At 31.7% G+C, this 23,890-nt stretch overlaps 3 protein-coding genes across 7 annotated transcripts; 1 reads left to right on the plus strand and 2 right to left on the minus strand.

Annotated features, from left to right (window-relative positions):
- Positions 1–5,489: 5,489 nt before the first annotated feature.
- Positions 5,490–12,940, minus strand: LOC103845607 (protein argonaute 9). Of its 5 annotated transcripts, XM_009122475.3 has the most exons (23): positions 11,560–12,937; positions 10,124–10,332; positions 9,812–10,017; positions 9,523–9,732; positions 9,305–9,441; positions 9,113–9,210; positions 8,933–9,030; positions 8,694–8,847; positions 8,483–8,599; positions 8,292–8,399; positions 8,139–8,201; positions 7,955–8,068; positions 7,678–7,852; positions 7,464–7,579; positions 7,236–7,376; positions 7,001–7,143; positions 6,854–6,919; positions 6,708–6,771; positions 6,516–6,627; positions 6,368–6,441; positions 6,184–6,278; positions 6,065–6,096; positions 5,490–5,882 (listed from the first exon to the last, which is right to left on the minus strand). In XM_009122475.3, the coding sequence occupies exons 2-23, from the start codon at positions 10,328–10,330 to the stop codon at positions 5,701–5,703; spliced, it is 2,712 nt and encodes a 903-aa protein (XP_009120723.2). In that variant the 5' UTR covers positions 10,331–10,332; positions 11,560–12,937; the 3' UTR covers positions 5,490–5,700. The 5 variants fall into 5 exon arrangements, with proteins under 5 accessions (XP_009120723.2, XP_033138517.1, XP_033138518.1 ...); XM_033282626.1 differs by having other exon boundaries at positions 7,678–8,068; positions 11,560–12,939; XM_033282627.1 differs by having other exon boundaries at positions 6,854–7,143; positions 11,560–12,938.
- A 3,987-nt stretch (positions 12,941–16,927) lies between these two features.
- On the plus strand, positions 16,928–18,879 carry LOC103845608 (non-structural maintenance of chromosomes element 1 homolog). Its single transcript, XM_009122476.3, has 6 exons — positions 16,928–17,209; positions 17,387–17,583; positions 17,812–17,892; positions 18,045–18,275; positions 18,358–18,432; positions 18,521–18,879. The coding sequence occupies exons 1-6, from the start codon at positions 17,095–17,097 to the stop codon at positions 18,770–18,772; spliced, it is 951 nt and encodes a 316-aa protein (XP_009120724.1). The 5' UTR covers positions 16,928–17,094; the 3' UTR covers positions 18,773–18,879.
- Positions 18,880–18,916: 37 nt separating this feature from the next.
- Positions 18,917–23,692, minus strand: LOC103845609 (ETHYLENE INSENSITIVE 3-like 2 protein). The gene is made up of 2 exons (XM_009122477.3): positions 20,886–23,692; positions 18,917–20,540 (listed from the first exon to the last, which is right to left on the minus strand). Exon 2 carries the CDS (start codon positions 20,510–20,512, stop codon positions 18,980–18,982), a length of 1,533 nt encoding a protein of 510 aa, XP_009120725.1. The 5' UTR covers positions 20,513–20,540; positions 20,886–23,692; the 3' UTR covers positions 18,917–18,979.
- Between the last annotated feature and the right edge of the window lie 198 nt (positions 23,693–23,890).

The following is a 23,890-nucleotide window of genomic DNA, read 5'->3' on the forward strand; positions in this document are numbered from 1 at the left end:
CTAACCAACAAACAGATTAATAATAAGGGAAAATAAAAAAACTTATGTAAAAGAACTTTTTTTTGAACAAAATAAGTTGACTAATTTTTGGTTTTTGAGTTTATTTCTCTGTCAGAATGAAAAACTTTGATTCAATTGGCACATAACTTCCTCACCACTCTGAACTTCCAAGAAATGGAAGCGTATGAATGAAACCAGTTGAAGTAATCTCGAAGCAGTGTTAGTTAAGTATGTTCCAAACTGGATGACGACATAATGAAAGTAAGCATCAGTAAATCAGTCGTCCTCTATTCGCAGTCTCCTGCAACAAATATCATAACTAAACCATTTTATTTAGACCATAACTCGTTCAGATCCGTATGCATGTATGGATAATAAAAATCCTTACCTTCTCGCTTAAACCCAGGGCTCCAATTATAATCATTGTTTCCTCGTGTGCCAGTTCACCTACCTTACCAGCCTATGTTGGACAGAAACACCATCTCAGTGGAAGATAGAAAGAATAATACTTTCCATAGTCAAGTAACTTACTAAATTACTTTTTTTTTTTTTTTTGGTGTAAAACTTACTAAATTACTTAACAAATAAGACAGGGGTTGCACCATCATATGTGTTTTTTTTCCTATCCTAGATTTGTCTAGGTTGATCATAAAAGAGAAACCACCTCATGGATGTGAATTGAGACAGAGCTTTCAACTGAGCTTGCCTAAACAGCTAGTCATTATGCCTATAATAGCATCTGAATCTGAGGCATATAAAAAGCATTGATAAAAGTAAACACTCACATTTATATATGCATCCACCGATGCGCTTCTTTCTTCCTCTAATTCTTTATATAAACCAGTCAGCAATTTCCTGTCATGATGAACATGTATTTTCAAACGATTATTATCACTTCGTCCTTCGATTTCACTCATAGAATCTACTTCCAATGATAAGTTGCATGTTTCCATAAGAAAATAGAGAATGTTCTTGTTACTTGAATCAAGAAATTAAAAAACGTATCACCACTTAAAACAAAAAGATGAAACTAAGAGAGAGAACCAAGAAAAGAGACAAAACCTGTATTGAAACAAAGAGATGAAACTGACCATATCCCAACGTCGATGGGGAATTGAACATTTTTACATGGCAAATCAAACCAACAAAAGCAACCATCCTATAATCATAACTTTTAAAATGTTACAATTTTTTTTGTAAATAAATCGATGTTATACATAAAACCTCGATTCAATTATAGGTTTCTGAGACCTCGTCAGAAGTGGTAAAAGAAGGCGGCTTAGAACTGGGTAATTATCGGATGGAGGTACCCAGAATCTGAAAGTTTTCAAGAAAACGACTGTGTTTTGGATTCAGTGGTAGAGGATCGTAAATATTTAGGAAAAGTAATTATTGTGATAGCAAAAATGTAAAATCTTTGTGTTTTGATGAGTGGCATAGATTGGTAATTATTGTGAAAAAATCAGGGTTAAGTATAAATTGTACTTCTCTTTTAATAGATAAGATGAAGAGCAATTTGCTTGACATATATCTTTTTAACGAAACTATAAATATCATATAAAAATGAGTTAGCCATATTTTTGTATCGTGATAGAGAGATAGTTTGTTTGGTTGTTGTGTAGAGATAGTTTGTCTTACTTATCTTTTTTATATTGTTATAACCATATTGTTAATTAGTTTCCTCCATTAGTTTTTTTCCATAAATTACATTTATCTAAATAATATACTTGTAAATATGGATAGAAATCATGTGGTTAGAAATGTTCCAGTTGTAAATTTATGGCTTCAAACACCATACTATTCAGCTGACATATTTTTGCTTTCTGCAGAGTCAAAATTAGTAACCAAAGCTTTCATCATTACAGAAGGACAAAATCGTCTACTCATGACTTAAATGTTATATACCATATCATTAACATCAATCAGTGTGTAATTAGAAAATATAGGCTCATGTTAGATATATCTATACTATACTAAAAGGAGGATGGTGTCCACATAGGATAGAAAAATCAACCAATCAGAGAATCCAAAATTGCCATGTCATCTCATTTATTTTTCGTAAAAAATAAAAAAACAATGCAAAGGTGAGAATCGAACCCAGGTTAGTATGATATATATATAGGACATTTACCACTAAGCCATTGAAACTTTCTTGGACACATATACAAGAACCACTAAGTATATAATCACAAACTCTTATGTACATTTACAATAATATGAATTCAACTTTCAAAACTCCGATACTTTGTTTTGTAAAAAAAAATAAGTAAGTGACTAAGCTAATATATTCTTAGAAAGTGTGAGAACGTTGACAAATATGAAAAAACATAGATTTTTGTTTTCGTGACAAAGTTAAGAATTTTGTAAAAGTAAGTTTAACATATAAATTTTCGTGACAAATATGAAAAAGCATAGATTTTTGTAAAATTTTGACAAAACAACTCATAACATACTTCTTTAATGTCTTAATAAAATATTATTTAAGGGTGCAATAATTAAATATATTAATTCAATAAATTTTGTAATTTATAGACAAAACAATAACACAACAAATTTTGAAACATTTGTTTAACCTATCGATTTTTTTTCATGAGAATCCAACTAAACAAGATAAAAAAATAATTAGATTTACAAATATTTAATTACCATTTTATTCAATTTTGATTAATTTCAAATTGTCATAATGTATATTTTTGAAGTTACAAATATGAAAAAGCATAGATTTTTGTACAATTTGACAAAACAACTCAAAACATATTTTTCTAATGTCTTAATAAAATATTATTTAAGGATGCAATAATTAAATATATTAATTCAATAAATTTTATAATTTATAGACAAAACATTACCACAACAAATTTTCAAACATTTGTTTAACCAATCGATTTTTTTTTCATGAGAATCCAACTAAACAATTAGATTTACAAATATTTAATTACCACTTTATTCAATTTTGATTCATTTTAAATTGTAATAATGTATCTTTTTGAAGTTACAAAAAAATAATGTTCTTTCTTTATTACACTAGCATTATATATAGATTCTATATACACAAAATAAATATAATATAACAACATAAGCTTGCTTTCCCCGATTCATATGAAAACTTTTTAAGTTATCCACCAAAGCAAATTAATTAAATCAATGAAATTGTTAAAATACATCAAATTAATATATAATTTTATTTTAAATTAAATTATTTAAAAAATGTATTTTCGTTAAAACAAAATAATAAATAAGTAAAACTGATTTGATGGTAATTTTTATATATATATATATATATATATATATCAATTCTGTGAAAGAAATAGAAGCTTAATATGAAAAAAAATCTTAAATACAAAAACCTCTAAAAATTAACAAAAAAACTAATAAATTAAACTATGATATCACTTAAAAGCTTATTAGACCATATTAATAAAATATTTAAGCGATAATTAGACAAATTTGATTTTTTTTCCAGCAAAAAGTTTATTATTAATTAGCATCAGTTATTTCAAGATGTTTAAGAAATGGTGGACAAAAAAAATAGGATAGACATTAATGATAACTATGAATAGTACTTTGTGATGCAGACTTAGATAACATATCTGCACATTCATTTTCAGTCATTTTTGATGCCTAAATTCAATTTCTTCAGAGTAGTTATTCCACAAGTAGATCGTATGAGATATTGTTTTGATATGTAGATTTGTTTTTTCAATGTTAAGAAGATTGATAACTGTAAAAATGTCTCCTTCGTTTATGATATGTCTATAACCGAGTCTCCAATATGAGACAAGTTTGTTTAAAAAGTAAATAATTTTATTTTTCTTATATTATATAATCAATATATATTATTTACTGATAATAAAAATATAGTTATTCATCTATCACAAATATCTATGCAAATATGTGAACCAAGTACAACAATCAAACAACATAATGATTTTCACAAAGAAAATTTAAAAAATATATTTATGTTATGTAGTCATATTTTATATTTTTTAAATAATGTAATACAATATTATACATTATTTTTTTAGAATTGAGAAATATATATATCAGTTAGACAAATTAAGCGATAATTAGACAAATTTGATTTTTATTTTGTGAGCAAAAAGTTTATTATTAATTAGCATTACTTATTTCAAGATGTTTAAGAAATGATGGACAAAAAAATAGGATGGACATAAATGATATATGAACTATAAATAGTTTTTTGTAAAGCTGACTTAGATAACACATATGCACATCCATTTCCAGTCCTTTTTGATACATAAATTCAATTTCTTCAGAGCAGTTATTCCACAAAGAGATCGTATGAATTTTGATATTCAGATTTGTTTCTTGATTGTTAAGAAGATTGATAAGTGTAAAAATGTTTCATTCGAATATGATATGTCTATAACCGAGTCCCCAACATGAGACAAGTTTGTTAAAAAGTAAATAATTCTATTTTTCTTATATTATATAATAAATATATATTATTTACTGATAATAAAAATATAGTTATTCATCTATCATAAATATCTATGCAAATATGTGAATTAAGTACAACAATCAAACAACATAATAATTTCCACAAAGAAAATATAAAAAATATATTTATGTTATGTAGTCTTATTTTTTATTCTTTAAATAATACAATACAATATTATACATTATTTTTTAGAATTAAGAAATACATATAATATCTTATCCACGCGTAGCGCGGTTAAAAAATCTAGTTTAGCTAATTGTCTCTAAGTTTATAGCCGTAGACAGAAAATAATTTTAAGACATTTCGTACATCCGAATCAATCACTATCATTATCTCTGATTTTTTGATGAAAAGTGAAGCCATCATTTTCATGCATAACGTCTTCTGCTCTAAATGTTCGTTTTCAATTTAAAATTTACACTGGCCTTATTATTCAAAACCCCACCATACCAAAACTGATTTTACGTTTGTAATTTGACTAGATTGGTATGGTAGAAATTCTTTTTTTTTTTTTTTTTTTTTTGAAACATGGTAGAAATTCTTTTATCGACGAAAACAAATATTGAAAGTAGTGAAATTTTGATGACAACTCATATTTTGTTTGTGAGTAAAATATTTTAAGCTCTGCACAAAAACAGTAAAGCATTTTTTATTGATTTACTGGGTCACAACGGATCAGCCCAGTTGGCCCACTAGCCTCATTGAAGGAGGAGGTGGGGATCGAACCCCATATGCCAGGAGGAGTGGTATGTAGGGAACTGCACTACAAGGTTCTCGGAAACCTGAGTATACTAGCATACGTAAAAGGAAATAAAAAAAGATAATCCTAAAAGTTATTTAATTTATTTTTTAATGTGAAAATGCTCTAGCACTGCTTTCTAAGAGTAGGGTCTCTACCAATTTCACCATAGCAACTTGAGACCATCTCCAATGATAGAGTCCTCTATTTTAGAGTTACTCTATTTTAGTGTAAATTATAGAGGAAAAAATAGAGTGCTCTTGGAGATGGTCTGAGAAGAGTACCAAAAACAAAGTTAAACAGTAGAATAGATGAAACGACACTAATAATGTCTCAAAATACCGCTTTGATCAAAGCATTCACTCCAACAAAGCCCAGCAAAACTCTCAAAGAAGCGTCAAGAGTATCATCATATAATAAAAGAAGAGTCTAAGGGGAATTTAAAGTTTTGTTGTTCATAAGCAAAGAAAATTTAAAAGCGGCGGGCTGCATGTTTCCTTTAGCAGAAGAACATGGAGCTTGCAACATCCGAGTTCAACATTGGCATGGGTGGCACAGGTGGTTCTCCAGATCTCGTGATCCCATCATGGATTGATGATCTCTCAGACAGAGACATATCCTCAAATTTCATCACAGTTCCCATCTGTGCAGCCGCCAAATGAGCATAACAAATAGGTGCAACTGCAACAACAATAAAAAAAACAATAACGAAACTTGAGATATTTGCACATATTGCAACTATCATGCATTAAGATTATTGCACATAGTGAAAGCAGCGAAGTCACTAGTAATCCACCATATGTTAAGAAGAAAACGATATTAGTCAAAACAACAAGTAACGTTAAAAAGATATGAGAATTTACCGACAGAGATGGCAGTGGTGCTCCTCTGGTAGCTACAATTACCAAAGCAGACAAGTTTAGTAGACATTACATAAACAAATGTTTCACATAAAGAACACAAAAAGTGATGTAATTCTTACACATATGATAGAGAATGCACAAGTTCTTGCAGGTCATCTGTCGAAAATCTAATCTCATCATAAAGCACATGGTAATGCGTTGGCCTTGTAGTTCCCTAAAACATCAAAATCAATAGAATTTTTTCCATTCCATTCATAATGGATTTGAGCAGAAGACTTCCACTACAAGGAACTATTTACTTACAATCAATCCAGCATGGGCACAGAGATAGAAGTCATTGTTGTGTGGGTGACAGATCCTGCTGTCAACTATTGTTCCTGCAACATGTTTCAACTCATTTTAAACCACAATGGCCAAAAGAAAATCATGCTCAGGTCAAATGTATTCTTACCTGGAAGAACATTTTCAGTGCCTCTATCCTGGAAGAACTTGGTGTGATGGTTCTTCTGGGCAATGATCACCGTGAACTTGGGTTCCCAATTTTCTTCAACAAACTTGCATGCCTAATAATGTAACCCCAAGAAAATAAATCAAGTCCATAAAATGTCGACCATACACTAAATAAACAAACCATAATCCATACCTGCATAATCTGATCCAATTCAATGTTGAGAACTTGATTGAACTGTGAATCACTCACACCATCCCTACATATAACATTAATAACCAAAAGTTAACAAAAATGTATTATACTACTTTCACATGATACCTTAATAAATGTCACTATACCTGAAAATGATAATGTGTTCAGGTCTCCTCTTCCCCGAGCTTGTGTAAAAGTCGAACAAGAGCTCCCTGAAAAGCGCATAAAGTTTCTCATTAATATGACAAAAGCCACTGCCACAAGCTATGAACACAACACGAGAGTAGTCAAACCAGAAAATTCCTTCATCTACTAGTTTTCCCTTTTCGTTGGGGACAAGTTTGAAGAGATTATCAATCATTTCCATTTTCCGAGACTGTGTGCGCACACAAGCCCTATATTTTGAGATGAGAGGCCATTCTCTGGAGCCCACAACCTATGGTTTCAAAACACACAAACATATACAAGACTTTAGACTTAAACTCTCCATATATGGATGACATCACAAGAAACGAGAAACAATGTTACCGCAGCAATTGATGGTATGTCAGCCTGGTTAGGGGAACCATGGGATACATCCATCCCAACAATGAAGGTAGGAACTTGCGTTACTAAAGGCATCATTGCTCGTGAGCGTTCCATAGCTAACAGGGAGTTCAGTCCACCAAGCTGCGCATATACGAAATAGAGTTTGTAAAGTCTTTATAATCAATCTTGAAATTTTAAATGACTGAAAGTTCAATGTTCAGTAACCACCTTGGCATTTATCTTGAGAAGAACATTGGTGATATATTGATCTTTTACGTTTTTTGGAGGAGCAATACACTGAGTAACAATTCCATGTTCAATAAGATTCTTCTTCTTCCAAGGCCCTGGAACATTGAGAGACAAGTTTCACATTTACATTCATTAGTTCATCAAAAGAAAAAAAAGAGAGACCATATTCAAGAATAGTAGAATACAGTTATACCATAAACAAGAGAGTTTTTCTTTTCGGCAAGAATGCAAAGAATGAATTTTGGCTTTCCTTCTTTTCTGAGTTCAGATTGGATCTGCTCAAACATCTTTTCTACTCTGATATTGGCTGGTGCACCCCTATAATTAGGATCTTCTTGAAATACGACTTTGTATGGAGGTTCTACGTTCTGAAAGAAAAAAAACAAATAATAAGGGAAGGATGATAAAGAGTAGTAGTGCATATGATTGAGTTTCTGAATAGTCAAGTAATGATTCAAAAGAAAGCCTACCATTCCTTTCATCTGTCCACATCTAATCAAGTCAGAAATTATCCTATCTGTATCACATTCAGCAGAGAAGTTCACAACAACCCATCTAGTAACCGTGACTGGCTCAACAAGTTTCTGAAAAAAAGAAATACAATTAGTATCATAGCTTGAAATAGTAATCAGAAAAGATGAATTATCTATGCACCTTTTTATTGAAGTTCCAACGCCCATTGCGAGGTTGAAACTCCTCTCCATTGCCTATTCTCAGCTGTTTGAAAACAAGAACTAATAATTAACATTTAACCTTCAAGACTCAAAAAGGAAATGATACTTGCAAGAGAAGCAAGGTAAGCCATACCCTTGGCGCTGGTAAAACGCGACCCTCCACTTGGATGAAGCTAGAGCCAATGCTGACACCACTTTCTTGCAACACAAGGTCAGCGTTATAGTTGCTCTTCTTCATACTCTTCAAGATGAATAACATAAACCAAATTAAACTAGACAGAAAAATTCGAAGTCTCATGGATAATGGAAAAAAAGAAGACCTACATTGGTTAGTGAAGCCATTCTTTCAGGTGGACTCTGCCTAGAATTTTCTACCAGAGAAGCCTTCTGAAAACTACTAAGCGATTTTGTGTAACGCTGTAGACTCACAAGTTCACAGTGCTAAAAATATATATTTTTTAAACAAAAAGCATAAGAGTGTGCATGAAAATTTCATGAGTACAAAAAGAAGAAAACAACAATGTAGTAAAGTTACCTCAATGGGGATGTAATTTGGGCGATTTGCCTTACCAACATTGATGCAAGGAAAGTCACCTGAATATCGCAGTTTGAGACCGCGAATCTCGGTGAAGTAATTGTACACCGTAATCTGAACATCCCCCTTCTCGTTTTTAGAATTCATAGTAAACCTATATCAATTAAAGAAAGATATGTTGGAAAGAACTCAAAGAGATGTAAACATGTAATAAAAAAAAACATCAAATCACTACATACATTTGATATTTGCAGCGCTCTTCACTTAGTCCAGTTATCTTGCACTCTCTATTTGAGGGGACAACCTTAACTCTCAGATTCTTAAGAGCACGCCTAGCCTGATGAGGGAAAAATCAGATAATTCCACTTCCCAAAGATAGTAAAACATCGGTTAAATGTTACAGCAATAAGATGGTGTACATTATTCCAGTCGAGATACTTTGGGTCATTCACATTCTGATTTGCAAGAAGAAAATCAATAACAGGGCCTGGTTGTACTACCATTGTAGTTGAAGTGTCTAAAGAAAAGAAAAATCTAAAAAAACAAGTGTTAATAGCCAAAAATGTTACAAAGAAGAGTCTAATTACACATTAAGTTTAAAAACGAATTACCGATGTTCAAGGATAAGCCTCTTTGAGTAGTTCTGAAGCTTGTGTGGAACCCTCTAGCACCAAATACACCTCCACCAATGTTTATATAGTTCCGAGCATCGTTATGAAAAAATGATTGGCGAACAAGTAGGCAACCTCTGCAGAGAGAAGTTAGAACATGTATAAAAGACCAGGCAGAGAATGAATGTTTCTGAAAGACATTCCACAAATCAACTTACTGCCTAGCTGCATTCTGATGCAAAATGACATCCAACACTCTTGTAGCATCTTGAATATTATCTGTTTCCTTTCCTCGAATAGCGCTTGCAATAGCTTGCATGGGGATCCTTGCAGCATAGCTTATCTCAACCATGAACTTCTTGGATCGGTGTGGCAGCCTTGATCTTTTCCTGTCCGCGTCATTTGGGCTAGCATTTCCAGTGTTGTTTCTGTAGATAAAGAGAATATTATCAACTCATCTTAAACTTGATAACAACATGGTAAATATGTTTTAAAACCAAACTGGACCTGCTAGAAGGTGTGTTTTCTAGAACGACTAAGAAATCCATTTTGTTGCTAGGAAGAGCACCAATGGTGAACAGATTCTTATGGCCATCATAAGCAAAGTATTTAGATCCTAAATCTGTTCGATACGTTTCCTGGACCTTTTCAAGAATCTTCCTAAAAACACCTATAGCCTCCATTGGACTCCCATCTTCATATGTAATAGTAACCTGTATCCAAGGATCATACCAAGCAAGTACTTTAAAGCAATGAACATTTATAAGCAGAAAGAAAACAGTGATACAAATAGAATACTAGAGGAAAACGTGCACATACACTGTAATGATAGAAGTGGCCATTTGCGTTGTTGAAGTTGACTCTGAAGTGATTGGTAAGAAGAGGTGTCCTCACTCCTTCGGACCCGATGCCACGCCGAGCCATTGGAAGAAGGGTGGTCTTTTTGATAGGCTCTCGTTCAGGCACAAGGTTTGGTGGAACTACCGGTGGGGGAGGTGGTAGCCGTTTTGCTTCATGAGAATCCATATCTGCATGAAAATAATCAGAAGGTCAGAAGAAATGACGACAGAATCAACGTACATTTTTTATGGTAATGGTAAAAGCATGAACACAACATGTACTTTTAGGAGTTCGGTATCAGTTCAGCTGTTCAGGTTCGGTTCAGATTTATATTCATGTTTTAGATTTTCAATGATTATAAATTTAAGCCTTTTTGGGTATCTACATACGTTGATTCGGGTTCGGTTTGTATTCGTTCTAACTTTTGCGTGTTTTGTTCAGGTTAAGGTATCCATTAAAATTATGTAACAAAAAACAAATCAAATGTACTTCGAATCTTTAAAATCCAAAATTAAAGTAATATGCAACAAGTAAGTTTGAATATGTATTACTAAATACCTCAATTGACATGAAAATTGGTTTGATTTGGATATTTTACCGGAGAGCTCTCCGGTATGTATTTCGAGTGTTTTAAGTATTTTTTGATTATTTTCGAATATTTATTTTTGGCTATTTTGAATAATTTTGGATATTTTTCAGATTTTTTGGATAACTCCAATTATTTTAGATATTTTGAATATTTATGCATATTAGATTTAAATAATTAATATATTTAAGCATGTATATTTTTGGATGTCAAATATTTTGGTTCGGATCGGATTTTATTATGTTTCTTTAGATATTAAAATTTTGAATTCATTCTGAACATTATACCATTTTGGTTTGGTATAACTTTTTTAGATTGAATTCCGTTAAATTCTTCGGATATAGATATTTTACCACTCTAATAACATACTCTTTCCGTTTCACAAAGACAAATGTTTTAGTGATTTCACACCTATTAAAAAATACATTAAATCACTATAATAAATATATTGTTTTCTGTTATTTTTAATTTTTAATAATTTTTAACTAATAATAATTTAATTAATACAATTATTTTTTTGAAGATCACAATTTTTTTCATAGAAAATACAAAAAAATTATCCTTGTGAAACAATTTTTTTTTTTAAAAACCTCTAACTTAATAAAACAGAGGGAGTATATCATTCCCAGAAGCCAGACAATTTGTTCAGACAAATTTTACTTTCCTAGAACTAAACCCTTTTTTCTTGGAAAATTTAAATACCTTTTGTCATCATTTAAATTTTTTTTTTATAACTGAAAAAAAAATACGCCAACATTAATTTATTTATGCATGGAATCATACTAAATAGTTAGCATGCATTGAACGATTTAAAGGGAGAAAAGTATACCTGCTTCACTGAGATTAAGAGAGGAAATGACGACGAAGAAGCCCCTAGAGCAACGGATAAAGAGAAGGGTGTTTGGAAACGAAAGGTTTATGGGCGGTGCAGTCTCACGCTTCCTACGGTCCTACCCTATATATACGCAGACTCAAATAGAAGAAAATCATGTGTTCTTAATCAAAAAATAAAAGAAAAAATAAAAATTAGGTGTTTCCTCCTTTGGATTTCCTTTTTTATCTTTGCCACATATATTACTATTACTTTACTTTGAAAATGGTCAAATCAAAACGTTGAAAAAAGTTCACAAATCCGCAATTTCTATATTCTGCTGCAAATGACATATCTGTATATAAAGAAAACAAAATAATGATTGTGATTGGATAACAACTTTAGAGTTTAGAGTAAATTTTTTATAAGCCATCATTTTATCGTTTGCCTTTCCTACGATCTTCTCTATATGAACAGCAATCCATCATTTTCATGTATAATTTCTGCTCTTAAGGTTTGTTTTTACATATAAAACTGACAATCACTATTATTATTCAAACCCACTATACCCAAGCAGTTTGTAAATGCAAAAAAAAAAAGAAATCCATAAATATTTAAATTATTATAAATATGCAATTTCTATTTATTTATTTTTATGATATTTCTGCAAAGTCACGTTCCAAAAATGCATAATGCTATTTTTCCAATGTAAATCTAGCAAGTTATTTTAAAACTTGTAGTTTGCATTTAGTTTCAATTTATGGTGTTTGTACACACTCTTTTATTAGAAAAATTCACCCCAAAAATTCATAAATTTTAACTATTATTAAATTTATAACTTGTATTTAGTTTTTTTTTTTAATAATGTTTGTGAAAAATCGCTTTCCAAAAATGTATAATGAAACTTTCCATGTAAATCTTAAAAGACCAGGTAAGTAAGTTATTTTCGAATTTGTCGTTTATATTTAATTTCTATCTTTAGCGTTTATGCGGACGCTTTTTCAGAAATATGCAACATTTTTTCCCCATAAATTTGAAAGCTACTAGAAAATTCATAAATTGTATTTATTTTTGTTATATAATATTTTTCCTAAGTCACTTTCCAAAAATGTAAAACAAAATTAAGCCATGTAAATCTTAAAAGCTCAGGTAAGTAAGTCATTTGCATTTAGTTTTTATCTTCAATGTACGGACTCTATTATTATAGATATGCAACACAAAATCGTCCATCAATTTTAAAACTATTATAAAATACTAGGTCCTTGTCCGCGCTACGCGCGGATAGTATTTTAATTTTTTTTTTTTATATTTTTATACTATTATGTCAATTGTTTAGTTTTATAAAATGTTATGTTTTTACTGTAAATTTGGAATTAAAAATCTAATTTTTCCTTACTGTAAAGTAAGTTAATTTTTTTGAATCTTACCACAACACATTATACATGAAGAGAATATAGTTGGTCTTTATATTCTTATTTGCTGTAATATTGAAAATTTTGATGATTTGTTTAAATGGTTTTTTTTAATTATATATTTTAAGATTGATTTTTCGTGACTACATTCTATAATTGTCTAAAAAAAATTGTTTGTCCCATATAGACATCCACATAAATATGAATTTCTTATAAATTTGTTCATTGGAATATTTAGTTTCACTTTCAACTTTATTCTCTTTTTTGGCACCCTCATGCTAACTTGTGGGGCTAGCCAACTTGGTGCAAAAGGGTTTACAAAAGCTGATCGAGATGCGCGTGATCGGACACCTTTTGCTAGGCTATTCGTACAGAATTTTAAAGATCTAAGAATATAAGCAATAGAAAGTTCAGAAAATTATTTAGATACAGCATGTATTTCGTCTAGCTCCGAGTCCAAAGCAGGCTAGTCTTCCTCCTTTTGAATGAGTATAACCAGTTGTTCACAGTTGATTGAAAGACCATCTCTTTGTGTCCAAACTTCAGTATCACTTGCATTGCCCATAGCAAACCTTCAGCTTCCGCTTGCAGTGGTGATTTGGTGCGTGTATATTGGCCCTTGCTCCAAACAGCATTGGAAAGTCACCATCCATTAACACAAAGCCAAGTTCATATATATCTCTTTCATTTTATCCAGGATGTCTAGCAAGAGCGTTTCTTTGCGGAGGAACAGTTGTGTCCGTTACTTCAACTCCCATATCAATCTCCATAATCTCGTCTATACGTTGAGATATCCTCCAACAATCTGCTTCAATTTTATTCGCTAATGGAAAATACATAATTCCTACGACACTATTAATTATTGTTTTTTTTTTGTAACACCGATACGACAAACTTATGTTTGATTTAACAAAACTCTTATTTTAATTTTGTATTAAAGAATCAATCATATTTCATATTATCCATAATTTTAGTAAATTTGCTTATTTGTCATGTTTTTATTAGGTTTTAGCTAAGTCATTGATTTATTATTTATTTTTAGCTAAGTCACTAATTTATTAATTAAAAAAATACCCTTAATTAATATTATATATATATTAAAAAATAAATTTTATTTTAGTAATATTAAATTTCTATTTTATATTAAAATTTAGTTAGTTTTTCTTATTTTTCATATTTTATTAGGTTTTAGACTTTTAGATAGGTTATTGATTTATTATTAATTTCTAAGTGATTCGCTAATGTGTTAATTAAAACAATACCCTTAATGAATTTTATATATAATTAAAAAAGAATTTTATTTTAATCATATAAAATTTATATGTTATATTAATATTAAATAATTGATTCTAAAATAATATAATAAAATTATCAAAAATTGAAAAATAAGATAATTTTTATATATATTTTGTTGCTATCTGAAAACAATATTTTTATTATAAAAGTTAAGAAGATACAAAAAATTATAGTTAAATATTATTCAAGAAAAAAACATTTATATAAAGATATTTTCTAAACTATTTCTAAGATATGAGTGTTTTAAAAAATTTAACACAGGATGTTTAGAACACGGGATTATGCTTATGAGAGAGTGGCTTGGGAATAGGCTTCGAAATGGGTCGAATGGGCTCCGAAAATAGCTTATTTTTTTTAACTCAAACTCAAGTCCGGATGACATGGCATCTTGATTGGTTCACAATATTTTGCCCATGTGGCAAGGCTTAGAAAATAGGGATTTAGTCCCTTTTATATAGTAGGATGTAACATGTATTTATTTTTGTTTGATAAAATTTTGCAAAATTGCATTCCAAAATGCAATAATGGTTTTTTCATGTAAATCTTAAAGACCCGTATAATTAAGTTATTTAAAACATGTCGTTGGCATTTAATTTCTATCTTTGGTGTTTATACAGACTTTTTAAAATAGACACAAGAAATAATATTTTCCATAAATTTCAAACTATTAAAAATGTCTAACTTGTGATTTAATTATTTTTTGTTTTATAATAGTCATGTAAATTCATTTTTCAAAAAAATCGTAGTGAAATATTTTTCTTGTAAATCTTAGAAGCTCAGTAAATAAATCGCTTGAATTTACTTTCTATCTTGAATGTTTGTACGGATAATTTTATTTTATTTTTTTTTTTGGTCTAAAAAAAGGTGTTTTCACCTCTTTGCCGGGAACCCAAGCAATGTAAATAGTCCCTCCCAGCGCGAATCAAACCCGGGTGGCGGAAGTTACAGCCGCAACCCCTTTACCACCAGAGCTGACTCGTTCTGGTTTTTTTAAAAATAAAACGGATAATTTTATTAGAAACATGAAACAACGATTTTTTTCATAAATTTTAAAACTATTAGAAAATTTCTAACTTGTATTTATATTTTGTTTTATAATATTTGTGTGATATTACATTCCAAAAATGTATAATGGGAATTTTTCTATGCAGGTCTTAAAAGATTAGGTAAGTAAGTAATCTTAGAACATGTAGGTGCATTTAATTTCTAACTTTAGTGTTTGTGCGTACTCTTTTATTAGAAACATGCAACAATTTTTTCATAAATTTAAAACTAATACGAAGTTTGTAATTTGTATTATATTTTTGTTTGTAATATTCACGTGAAGTTGATTTCCATAAAAATGCATAAATGATTTTTTCCCAGTCGAGTTTAAAAGCTCATGTAAGTAAATCGTTTTCATTCAATTCAACTTGTATGTTTTTGTTTGTACTGACTCTTCTATTAGAAACATGCAGTGATAATTTTTCCAAAAAAACTATTATAAAATTTTAATATGTATTTGTTTTTGTTTTAAATATTCGTACGAAACCTCTTTCCAAAATTGTATAATCCAAACTTTTCCAATAAATCTTAAAATCTCATGTAAGTATATATGTTGTTTACATTTAATTTCCATCTTTAATGTTTGTACAGACTCTTTTATTAAAAGCATGCGACGATAATTTTTTCATAAATTTTTTTAATTAGTCTAAATCTATAGCTTCTATTTTTTTTAATAATATTCATGTGAAATCACTTTCTAAAAATGCACAATTAAAAATTTTCAACGTAATGTTAAATGCTCAGATAAGTAAGTTATTTTAAAACTTATTGCTTGCATTAAATTGTATTTTTAGTATATTAAAATTACTATAAATATGAAAATTTTATAAATTTAAAACTTTTTGCAGTAAATCTGGCTTTATCAATAAGATGAAAAAGGATACATCATGAGATATTTAACTGATGAACAGTATACTATTTCCGGTAAACTAAAACGAGAAATTATTGGAAACTAAATCTATATAAGGGACACAGACATAAACAAAACATTAACAAATATAAAACAGACTGAATTAGAACACCAGGAAAAATCCAAGGATAATGTTGTTTTTTCATGTTTTAAAATGTATAAGCAAACTTCCTTTTTCATATAAACCATACCAAATCAATAAAAGTTATTTATCTGAATAATTTTTTTATTCGATTAAAATATAAAATCTTGAATCTTAAGCAATTTCTTTTTACTCTTTTGTTCTCATTCTCGGGCAACCGTGCCATGAAGTTATATATTTATGTAATTTTAATAGTATGTTTGTTTATGTGTGTGCTTCCCTTAAACAGTGACCGAAAACTACCGGTAGTTCTGACCTAGGTTGCATGGAAATTTAATTCAATTTCCGTTTCTTGTTTTGGAAACGTTTCAGAATAGAAATCTTTTGGAAATTTATGGGAATGTATTGGGAATGCTATTTTTGATATTTTCATTTTAAAAACATAATAAAAACTCGCGATTCCATTTTAGAACTGTCGATCTTGGTTTAGAAACACAAAAAAAAAAGACTATTTGTCATGTGATGTTCATGATTTCTTGTTTAGTTTCATTTGTGTATATTATCTTTCGATATTTGTTGTCATTTTATATAATGATTTGATCCAAAATGAGATTACATCAACAAACGAGTGTAAATATTTTTGGAACAAATTAATAAAAAAGAAAAAGAAAAAGAGCTGTCTAATTACGTCATCGAGTCGAATCCCACTTCCCGCCATCTCTCCCCCACCCGCCGTCGTCTATTTTCCCCCAAATAAGAACCCTAGCTCTCGAAAACCCCAGAAACTTTATGCAAAGGTGAAATTGAGGATGGTATCGCTAAGCTGGAAGCACCACACGCTAATTCAAGCTCTGATTTCGCGAGGCCCTCTCAAGGAGAAAGAGTTTCAATCCATCTTCACCGCCGTCACCGGCAGAAACCCTGGTCCGCTCTCTCCGCCTATGACTTTTGTTGGGTTTTTCTCCGCGGATGTATATTCATCCAATCAAAATCTCTACTTTACGGCAATGTTTAAATGTTAAAGAACTGTTTTTTTTTTCTGAATTGAACATTATAGTGATGACAAAGTTTCTTCCTTTTGTTGTGTTGTTGTTGTTGCAGGAGCTGCTAAGAAGATATTTGATAAGTACCTTCTTGAGATCAACAAAGAGCTCTCGTATGTTCACTTTGAGCTGAGGGCTTGTAGAGATCAGTATGATGGTCAAGTTTGTTACGGAGTTGTTAACACTGTCTCTGATGATCAATCCAAACTCGGGACTAAGTATTCTGTTCCGCAGATTGCCTTCTTTAAAGGCATTGTAAGTTTCACTTGGACATTTTCTTGTCTGTCTTGTCTTTTGTTCCTAGTTCAACAAGTTTCCTTGTCTTCTGTATAATGAATGTAGCCCTCAACTCATTACAAAGATTGGAGTCTCCTATTTCATTCTCTTTTCTTACTAAATTTGCAGTGAGGTGATTATGTGTTGTGTGTAGAGTGAATAGTTGTGCTACTATGAAACTGATGACTTTTTTTAACTTTGTGGCAGATAGAAGCAATTGCACAGGATGAAGCTGCTCAAGGTTGCATATCTGGCTTTGATGCCCTCAATATCCGATTGGAGAATCAGGTTAATCCATCATAGTCCCTGACTTCTGTATCCCTTCATCTAGTGACAAAATGAACCACTCAATCAAATTTCTATCACTGCTGTTCGTATGGCTTTGCTATATAGTTTTAGTCTATTAGTTACGGTTGACAGATCTTGTGTTGATATCTCAGTTACCAAGTGAAGCCAGCAGCAGTCAACAGCAGCAAGCCCCAGCTGCATTCAAGAACTTCTCAATGTCGCAGAAGGACAAAACTCTCGATGAGCTTGTAAGGGACAAATGGCTGTGCCGCACAAGTGAGGGTAACATCGGACTTGGTATACGATCTCTTCTTGACCTGCGCAGTTGGTTCAGGAACAATGATGTTCCCTCCTGCGAGGTTTGCAATGAAGCTGGTGTTAAGGTCTGCCTTCTGAAGAAAATTTATAGAATTCACATTGTGATATGACATTTTTGCTGCTGATCTCATGATTCTTTGTTTTCAGGCGGATTTGTGTCCAAATGAAGGTTGTACAGTCCGGATACACAAGTACTGCCTCAAAAACTTGTTATCTCAAAGGGTACACACACACAGCTTCTTTACATTTTCACACGCCTTTGAGTTTGACATCATTAGTATTTAACTTTCTGATCACATAAAATTTGCAGGATGATAAAGTTTGCTCAGGCTGCGGGAAGCCATGGCCTTTGGGTAAAGTTACAAAAGAAGAAGCTGTTGAAGCAGCAGTGGATGATGAGGAGGAAAACGAGACTCAAGCCACAACAGCTTTAAGGTCCAAGAAAAGAAAAGGAAGGAGCCAAAGAGACTCAGCTGAAAACTTTTCTTCCCAGGCTTCTTTAGCCTCTAGTAGTGGTGCCACTAGGAGAAGAGTAACTCGTAGCGCTGCACACTTAAATTAGAAAAGAAAATGTATACTTTGATGCATGTTTCTGTGTCCAAACATCACTTGAGAGATGAAAACTCTTGTTTTAATATGGTTAGTTTTATATATTTATGGTTCAATGGAGAGAGATCAAAAATGAGGTTCAATGACAAAAAAAAAAAAAAAAAAGAAGCAAGAAACAAAGCTACAAAGGAAAGCAAGATAAACTAATGAAGCTTTATCTTCACTGAATCCAAGGCATGGACAAGTCTTGATCTTGATTCTGATGATAGTTCTCCATCCCTACTGTTTGCGCATAGCCATTGTTGGTATTATGATTCATCACCGAAGTATTACCTCCTCTTTCTGCTGCTTTTGGTCTGTAGAGATTGTTGGATTGAGTAAAATAGTCTGGAATGCTCTGAACTTGCTGCTGCTGCTGCTGCATTCCCACTTGGCTCTCCGGTCTGTTTCCATAAAAACTCCGGTTATAATCCGGATAAGGCATACCAAAAGGTTCAGCGGGTTGGTAAAAGGGTGTGGGTTGTTTATAAGGACAAGTCATTTGGTGATTCTCTCTTAAGACCCTGTCATTGAATCCCATCTCTGGTCTGCTATAAGGACAGGGACTGTTCTCACAAGTTAGGTTCGTTCCTGGATGAAGTGACTCTCCTTCAAACCTCCTCTTGTTGTTATAACCACTATTGAAATTGTTGTTGTCAAATCCATGAAACTGCTGGTTGAGACGATGACGAGGCCCAACACTTCCTTCAACCTCATAATCTGCAGGTTCAGGGAATAGAGCATCCATCTCCCCACCAGTTCCATCCTCTTCCGAGAAGGTTAAAGGCTGCTTCTGACTCTGAGCAGCAATGGCCTTCTCTCTGTTCAAAGCAGCTAGCCATAAAGAGCCTTCTCTTGAAGTCATCTTCTCCTGCAGAGTCCTAGACCGTCCCACCAGCTTCACTATGTCGGTAATGTCTGAAGCCATCATATGTCTGATCACACCAATCAAAATACCAACCTTCCACATCTTCTTGAGGCCATGAGGCTTCCTGTAAGCAGGAGGATGTCCTCTACAACCATCGGGTAAAGGCAGATCACCCCACCAGTCTTCTTTCCCCGTCGGCCACCAAGGCGGCGGCACGCCTTTCTCCAAAGGGTATCGCCTCTGAGGAGGCTTGCAGTTAGGCATCAGAGCAGATAAAAGAGCTCCTAGAGTTGTATCTTGCAGCTCAAGCAACTTATGCGCAGTACAATCTCCTCCATCCTCAGAGGATCCTAACTCATTTCCATCAGTGGAGGAGAGATTGATCTCTCTCTGGTGCTTCAGTATAGCAGCTGGTCCGTTCCTATCAAACCTCACTTGGTCTCTCCACCATCCACGGAGATTGTCAGAAGACCCCGTTACGGTTCTCCCGTTCTCGAAAACGACGCCGTACACGAAGCCTTTAGCTTTGCAACGCTCCATTGTCTTGGACATGTACTTTAAGATCCCGTCCTGTGCCTGGTACATCATTCTCTTTCTCGAATGTTCATCGTCAGGAGGCTGCTTCAACGATGCTCTACCTAACCCGTTCTTGGACATCTCCTTGAGTTTCTTTAAACGCTGCTTGTCTTTCCAGATCTTCTTCTCAAGCTCCTCTATCTCCATTTCTTCTTCAGTAGGGTCGTTGCACGTAGCGTTAGGTGATGCGAAACACGTCTCTCCTTCGGGGAAACGAGGCACTGGGCTTGTTACTAAAGTGGGGAACATCCCTATATTGGTGTTATACATTTTTCAGAGGAGAGAAGATGATCTCACCCTACAAAACGAAATGACGTCAGCATTGTTTCATTTCAAGAATAAAAATTACATAATCCATCAAATAAAGCCATACAAAAACTCATTGAAATATGAAGATATCGATCATGTGAAATAAGATTTATATGAATTCAAAGGTCAAAGGATCAGTTTCAATTAGTTATTAGGATTTATGAAGCAATATAAAACCTTTTTTGGATAGATTTTTAAAGTGAGTAACGCAAGCTAGAACAAAAGAGGCAGACACACTTTTTTTGTTTTGATAAAAAGCAGACAAACTATACGTAAAGGCATCAAGGAAAATTAAAAATGAAAAAACAGAATCGAATGGAAGAACATGAGTTACCTAGAAATCTCTTGAGACCTTTTGGTTGTTGTTGTTGCTTCAGCCTCTTAATTCAAAACAAAGAAGCCACTTGACCCCGGAGACAGAGAGAGAGAGAGAGAGAGAGAGAGAGAAACAGACGAGAGATATATATAAAGATGTGTATCTCTATAAATAATGAGCATTAATTTAGACTATGAATGGGTACTAATAGAACCTTAAGAGTCATGATAAGAGTTTAAGAGGCACAAACCTTGTGTGAAGGATATTTATAAAGTTTTCAATATCTTCTTTGAGTTTCATTCCATTTATAATTTAGATTTTGTTTTTAACTAAAATTAATTTTGTTTTTAATTAAAAAAACACAAGTCCATAAAATGATAATTTCACCAGAACTTATTGTCCTAAAATTTAGATAATTTTATGTCAGGCTATAAGAAAATCATTTAGCTAATCAAAGATATATATCATTTTCAAAGCGAAAATAACTGACAGTTTTTCATAATTAATCTATCTATGTTTAACGAACACTTTATGAAAATAAATATACCAGTGTTTTGAAAATAGAATTGCAACAATTTTACGCGGGAAAAGATTTTAAACGGTATTCTTATAAATATGCACATGTATTTTAGAATTTTTGTGTTAAATGTTGACATTGTCTTAAAACTGCAAAAACTAAAAACAATCATCACTGTAAAATTGTAGTGTCTTCAATATGTTTTTAGAATATAAGTTATATATAATATGTAAAAATAATTTTGGACTAAATAAATATAGCAGCTAACACAATTATTTAATATATTGTTATGTCCAAAAGTTTGTTTATGAGGCTTTTCTCTTTCAGATTAACATTTCTTAAGCAATAACGAATATGGAATATTATTGTATAATTCATAATATTACATATTCGTTTGCATGTCGCCGCGGGTTACGATCAGTCATTATTATACACTCATTTTTCATGGTTTGTAAATAATAACTAAAAAGTCACTAATATATACTATAAGATTTATTTATTTTTTTAAAAAATGATTGCAATGTTGTCTTTAATCTCTGGTAAATTGGTATGCTTAACCAAATACATAATTATGTCCAGCATAAAATTTTGATAATAATAATGATATGTTTTTTTTGTAAAATGCCGCTATTCATTTGCATGTTTCTGCGAATTTGTATGTTTATGCGGCTTGCGATCAGTTGCTAATATTTACTCATTTCTCATGGGTTGCAAATAATAACTAACAAATTTCTTATGTACAGTATAAAATTTCGATAATAAGACTGATATTTTTTTAGTACATTTTTATACATTTTCTTGGTAGATTAAAAACCAGAAAAGGCTGGCAGAGTAAAAGGGAAAATAAAATTTGGCAGCATTGACTAAATTTATATACTCATTATTAATATTTGAGAATTCCTTAAAAGAACCCAAGTTTATGGTCAGATTTCAGTTCTATTACAAAATCTAAATTGACAACCTGATTCCTTTCTAAACATGTAAAAGCATATAATCTAAAAAGGGTAAAAGATTAACTATTAGATTTATATACTTTTACTAGATTCTGACTCAACATTTTCCAAAAAAGGTGGGTATATTTTTTGTTTTACATTTTTTTAGATATTTAGTTTTTATATTTATAATTTTTAGTTATATTTGTGTTTTTCTTTGTATATTATTTTTCTTAAATGATTAATAAGAGATTTTAATAATTGTGTTAAATAGTTGGACCACACTTATATCAATAGGTCACGTTACTGTTTTAATAGAATAGATTTTATGTTTAATTTTTTGAAAAAAGTAATTGTCTATTTTTGAAAAATTGATGACAAGTGATGATGATATCTATAAAGTGTCGGTTTCTCATTGCAAAATACAATTTCTGTATAAAGTAGTTAATAAATTATGAAAGGTTGACCACCCTCAGTAATTGATGATATATGATATACATATCACATACTATTGTTTGTATAACGGTCAAAGTGCTAGATTAGAGAGAGTCGGTAATGAAACAGGAAATAATTTCATTTATTTTATGGTTATCCATTCGAGAGGTCAACTAAATATCGTAATATCATTTTTTTTTTAAGTTCAAAGGAAATACTGTATATGGTACAATAATAAACTATAAGGTATGACCTTATTTCCAAATCAAAGAAAACAATACCAGCATGATGTTATTAATTTATTTTATTTGTAACATAAATAGAATAATGTTTGATTGAAGAAAAGGTGAGAGGTGCAATGTATAGAACCAGTAGGCAAGTACACCAGTGCCACGGAAGCACGTTTAATCGCCAGCGGTGATTCTATAAACTGTCTGAAACGTGTTTCCCGGGATTTTCCTGTCGGCTACTCTCACAACTATTGGAACCCTCGTCGTCGTTTTCTTCTTCTGATATGTACATTAACTAAGCAGAGTTTATTATAGAGTAATGTGCCTTTTGCAACTATCTGTCGTACAACTTAACCAACTAACGACCACTCGAAAATTGTTTTTTAACCTACTTGCTTTGGCCTTACATGCCTTGACGCAAAATGTTTCAAACGGTCACCAAAATTATCCAAATGATATAAAGGTTTTCTTACTGTCTCTTTTTACTGTCCACTCAACACTTTCACCTTTATAAAAGTACATGTTTGTTGTGTCCTTGTATCGGAAACAATAAAAACTCTAAAAGGACTCAGCCGATGGTTGTCAATGTATAGAAACTAGAAGCAAGTCAGTGAACTGTACGCCACCATAGCCTCAAGAACCGAATCAGACCGAGTAATTGGATCATTGAAAGGTCGAACTACGTATCCAACCGAATCAACAAAAAAACTAACCCGAACAGAAGTGAACAATCATTTACGTATATGGATGTTAATGTAAAAAAACGGCTGACACCGATGGGCCAAGCCGAGTAGTGTTTCCTTACTTAGGCCCAGTATACTTCAAAAGTTCCAAAATTTGTGAAGTTCAATAATGAAACAAATTACATCTTACTCACTGAAAGTTTCAGAATGATAATGACAATCAATA

The sequence above is a fragment of the Brassica rapa genome, chromosome A10 (genome assembly GCF_000309985.2).
Source record: "Brassica rapa cultivar Chiifu-401-42 chromosome A10, CAAS_Brap_v3.01, whole genome shotgun sequence".
Classification (NCBI taxonomy): domain Eukaryota; kingdom Viridiplantae; phylum Streptophyta; class Magnoliopsida; order Brassicales; family Brassicaceae; genus Brassica; species Brassica rapa.